At 43.2% G+C, this 5000-nt stretch overlaps 1 protein-coding gene across 1 annotated transcript in view; it reads right to left on the minus strand.

Moving 5' to 3' along the window:
* The window catches only part of LOC138961379 (transcriptional regulator ERG homolog), a 12396-nt gene that overhangs the window by 2034 nt on the left and 5362 nt on the right, over positions 1–5000 (minus strand). Inside the window, exons 7-8 of the mRNA XM_070332998.1 lie at positions 2885–3030; positions 1–487 (exon numbers count right to left, since the gene is read on the minus strand). The exon at positions 1–487 is cut by the window's left edge and continues 2034 nt beyond it. Of these exons, the coding sequence (XP_070189099.1) occupies positions 166–487; positions 2885–3030 (468 nt within the window). The 3' untranslated portion in view covers positions 1–165. The remainder of the gene's footprint in view (positions 488–2884; positions 3031–5000) is intronic.

Here is a 5000-nt window from a genome sequence, read left to right on the forward strand (position 1 = left end):
CAGTCCGCTTACGCTTCGCAGATCCACATTCATTTCACGTGCAGCACGCCCACAATCATTTCATGCGGAGTAGATCTAATTTCAACCCACGCTTAGCAGGCCTACTGTCAAGTCACGCGTAGAAGTTTGCACAATCTGTTAACGCGTAGCAGGTTGACAGTCAGATCACGCGTAACAAGAACTGAGATGGGGTGCCAGCGGCGTAGAAGGAGCACCGATGCCAGACGCGTGAAAGGCCGGGTACATGCTCCCGGGGTGGTTGTGGTGGGGGTGGGACTGAGGGTGTCCCGCCCAGTAGGCGTGGCTTGGACCGAGGAGGGCGGGGTTCATCTGAGGGTGGGGAGGGGCGTAGGGCGGAAGGGGAGGCTTGGGCGTGGCCCCGTAGTGTGCTGGTGAGCCAAGCATCCAGTCCGGGGGACGGTAGGAAGGGGGCGTGTCGGCTGGGGACGTGGGCTGTATGGCCTGGGCCAATCCTGCGAAGTCAAACCTGTGGAAAAGAAATATGGATGTTGTATGTTTGTTCTCGCGAGACAGTAGAACATAGACAGATAGACAGACAGACAACTAGACAAACAGACAGACAGACAGACAGACAAAAGGATAGACAAAGGGACAGACAAAAGGACAGACAGACAGACAGACAGACAGACAGACAGACAGACACACACACACACACACACACACACACTCAAACAAACAAAACACACACACACACACACACGCACACGCACACACACAAACAAACAAAATATCCACACACACACGCAAACACACACACACACAAACACACACACAAACACACACATACACGCAGACACAATTTTGTCACTCACTCACTTATTAACACGGCCCTTTAAGGTCCCGAATGCTTAATTAAAGTCAGCATAAGCATAAGTTTGTCACGAATTTCAAGCTTGCAAAACACGACCACGCTCAGGGCGCTGAACCATACTGCCACAAAACCAATGATGAAAAAGATTTAACATCATTAGTGACAGCAGTGACCGTTTAGTAACAAATTTTGCTACCACATTTCAAGCCACAAAACCCACATTTAGATCAAGTAATTGCCCTGAAAGCGCGGCGTGTGGCTGCCTGAATGGTGGGGTGAAAACATTCATACAGGTAAAAACCCACTCGTGCAAAAACATAAGTGAACGTGGGAGTTTCAGCCCATAGACGAAGAAGAAGAAGAAGAAGAACAACAACAACAACAACAACAACAACAACAACAACAACAACAACAACAACAAGGAGAAGAAGAAAAAGAAAAATAGGAAGAAGAAGAACAACAAGAAAAAGAACAACAACAACAACAACAACAACAGCAAAACCAACAGCAACAATTACTACTACAACAACAACAACAACAACAACAACAAAAACAACAACAATTACTACTACTACTACAACTACTACTACTACTACCGTAAAATCCCTAGCATAAGCCCACCATCTAGCAAACGCCCACCCCCCACTTTGGGCCAAAAGTTGTGCACAGGGGTAACTACCTAGCAAACGCCCACCCTGCTTTTTTCAAAGAGACTATAGGCTCACTTTCACTAGGATTTGTGCAGACTGTTCTAAAAGTAATCTTTTTCCCCTTCTTTACCTTTTCGTGTTTCTTTCCTTTTTATATTTAGTCAAGTTTTGACTAAATATTTTAACATCGAGAGGGAATCGAAACGAGGGTCGTGGTGTATGTGCGTGTGTGCGTGTGTGCGTGTGTGCGTGTGTGTGTGTGTCTGTGTGTGTGTGTAGAGCGATTCAGACTAAACTACTGGACCGATCTTTATGAAATTTGACATGAGAGTTCCTGGGTATGAAATCCCCGAAAGTTTTTTTCATTTTTTTGATAAATGTCTTTGATGACGTCATATCCGGCTTTTCGTGAAAGTTGAGGCGGCACTGTCACGCCCTCATTTTTCAACCAAATTGGTTGAAATTTTGGTCAAGTAATCTTCGACGAAGCCCGGACTTCGGTATTGCATTTCAGCGTGGTGGCTTAAAAATTAATTAATGACTTTGGTCATTAAAAATCTGAACATTGTAAAAAATAATAAAAATTTATAAAACGATCCAAATTTACGTTTATCTTATTCTCCATTATTTGCTGATTCCAAAAACATATAAATATGTTATATTCGGATTAAAAACAAGCTCTGAAAATTAAATATATAAAAATTATTATCAAAATTAAATTGTCCAAATCAATTTAAAAACACTTTCATCTTATTCCTTGTCGGTTCCTGATTCCAAAAACATATAGATATGATATGTTTGGATTAAAAACACGCTCAGAAAGTTAAAACAAAGAGAGGTACAGAAAAGCGTGCTATCCTTCTTAGCGCAACTACTACCCCGCTCTTCTTGTCAATTTCACTGCCTTTGCCATGAGCGTTGGCCTGACGATGCTACGAGTAAAATGGCATTGCGTTCAGTTTCATTCTGTGAGTTCGACAGCTACTTGACTAAATATTGTATTTTCGCATTACGCGACTTGTTTCTTTTTTCCTTCACTTCTACTCACACGACCTAACTTACATGCTTTCGGGGTTTGTATTCACTCAATTGCACGGCTGAGCACAAAACTTACTTTGTGCGGCAAAGGGGTCTATCCCTAGCAAACGCCCACCCCCCAATGTTGCCCTAAATCTGTCCACAGGGGGGGTGGGCTTATGCCAGGGATTTTACGGTACTACTACTACTACTACTACTACTACTACTACTCCTACTACAACAACAACAACAACAACAACCACAACAACCACAACAACAACAACAACAACAACAACACTATTTCTACACGTTGGTACAAGGACAGCTTAATACTGAGATGAACACGCCATCTGGTTGCAGCATACAAGTATAATAGAGCACTGACCTGTAAGCGTATCTCTTGCCGTGCACCTTGGTCATGATGTTCTTGTCGTAGTAATAACGCAGCGCCCTACTCAACTTATCGTAGTTCATGTTGGGTTTGGACTTGCGCTCCCCCCAGCGGCGAGCGACCTCGTCAGGGTCCACCAGCTGTGTGAAAAAATTATTATCTCAATTGATCAATCTCAACTTTGAAAAAATAAAAAATAAAAAATAAATAAAGTCTTCATCTAAGGTCAATGTTTGGTCCGGAATAAAAGCTGGTTCTTGTGGGCGGGGATATAGCTCAGTTGGTAGCGCGCTGGATTTGTATTCAGTTGGCCGCTGTCAGCGCGAGTTCGATCCCAGGTTCGGCGGAAATTTATTTCACAGAGTCAACTTTGTGTGCAGACTCTCTTCGGTGTCCGAACCACCCCCCGTGTATACTACATTGGGTGTGCACGTTAAAGGTCCCACGATTGACAAAAGGGTCTTTCCTGGCAACATTGCTTAGGCACAGTTAATAATTGTCTACCTATACCCGTGTGACTTGGAATAAGGCCGTGAAAGGTAAATATGCGCCGACATGGCTGCAATCTACTGGCCGTATAAAATTTCATCTCACACGGCATCACTGCAGAGCGCCTAGAACTGTACCCACGGAATATGCGCGATATAAGCCTCATTGATTGATTGTATGACTGTACCGTACGTGAAGGCGGACTTATAAATTGAGCCCGAAGCCGACTTCGCGAAGTCTTCAAGTTTTACCGAAAACTCAGAAGGCTACTTAAAGCCATATGTACTCGATGACTATACACGCTAATTGCTTTACCAACAGCTGGAGACATGCTAAATTAAGTTCCCTGCAAAATATTGTGGTCTAGGACCCCTTCAATGTTGAGATATGTTAATTTTCATTTTGATCTGGATCGTCCTATTTATAGATTTGCCAACAGAGGTAGCGTTGACGCAAGGGAAATAACTCCGCGTCTTTGTTTACATCCAAAGTTTTTGAGACTCTAAAACAAGCTGTAATGCATGTATATGGTCCGCGCATGGCGACATATCGTCATTACATGGTCTTATGGTGCGTTTGACATCGATTATGGGCAAACTACACTTTGTAAACACGGGAGCGCGTACATATGCCTTTAAGCTTTGTGTGGCCAGCTTTGCAAAGTTTACTTAACGTAGTCGACTTAGTTTGAGTGCCTTGGGGAATGGGGAACATTTGAGCATGCGGCGATAATCTTCTTTTGAGGATGAAAGTTGCTTGTTCTTTTCAATGATTGTTATTCTCTCAGGTGCTAGGAGACTAGTTCCGCGTTAATGTCACTCACTCTATTACACGTGCCGTATGCATTTAGAGCGCTTACTTCCCTTTCTTTATCAGACTGATGTTTAGATAGCCTCATTTGTGTAAGATTCTCCACCTCAACTCGTTTATCTTCTTGGCCTCCGTTACATGCAGTAACGCCATCTATACTTTTGGTAGTTATGATGGACAAACTAACGATGTCGACCTTCACCTATAGTGTAAACCGTGTGAATAGTGCCGTGTATAGTAACTGCGGGCTTTTGTCATTATAACTGCCGTAAGAAATCTAATTGTTTAATCGCAGAATTTGATAATCTTATAGCAAAAAAAGGATAAATTCGCACAAACTCTGAGATAGAATCTGGCCATTTCTGCACAAACAGTCACTGTGGTCAAACTTATCGATTTTGAGTTTTCTTAATTTTATTTGAAAGTTTGCTCTGTTTGTTGGAATGCGATCTGAGAACGTCAGACCTTGTAAGTCAAATTCACAGAGTTATGGCCCTTGTAATATATATAGCGGACCACAGTATATCTGATACAGTGCAACCCCCCTTTTAAGACCCCCCTAATTTTAAGATTCCCTCCCTTTTAAGACCTTGTTTTCTCAGACTTCTGTTCAGAACCTCTGTAAATTTATCCCCATTTTAAGACACCCTCCTTTTTAAGTCCTGATTGTCTCAGATTTTTGGAGGTCTTAAAAGGGGGGTTCAATTATAAGTACATGTCCTACGTATGTACCTTACCGGCACGGTTGGCCTAGTGGTAAGGCGTCCGCCCCGTGATCGGGAGGTCGTGGGTTCGAACCCCGGCCGGGTCA

The sequence above is a fragment of the Littorina saxatilis genome, linkage group LG1 (genome assembly GCF_037325665.1).
Source record: "Littorina saxatilis isolate snail1 linkage group LG1, US_GU_Lsax_2.0, whole genome shotgun sequence".
Taxonomy (NCBI): Eukaryota; Metazoa; Mollusca; class Gastropoda; order Littorinimorpha; family Littorinidae; genus Littorina; species Littorina saxatilis.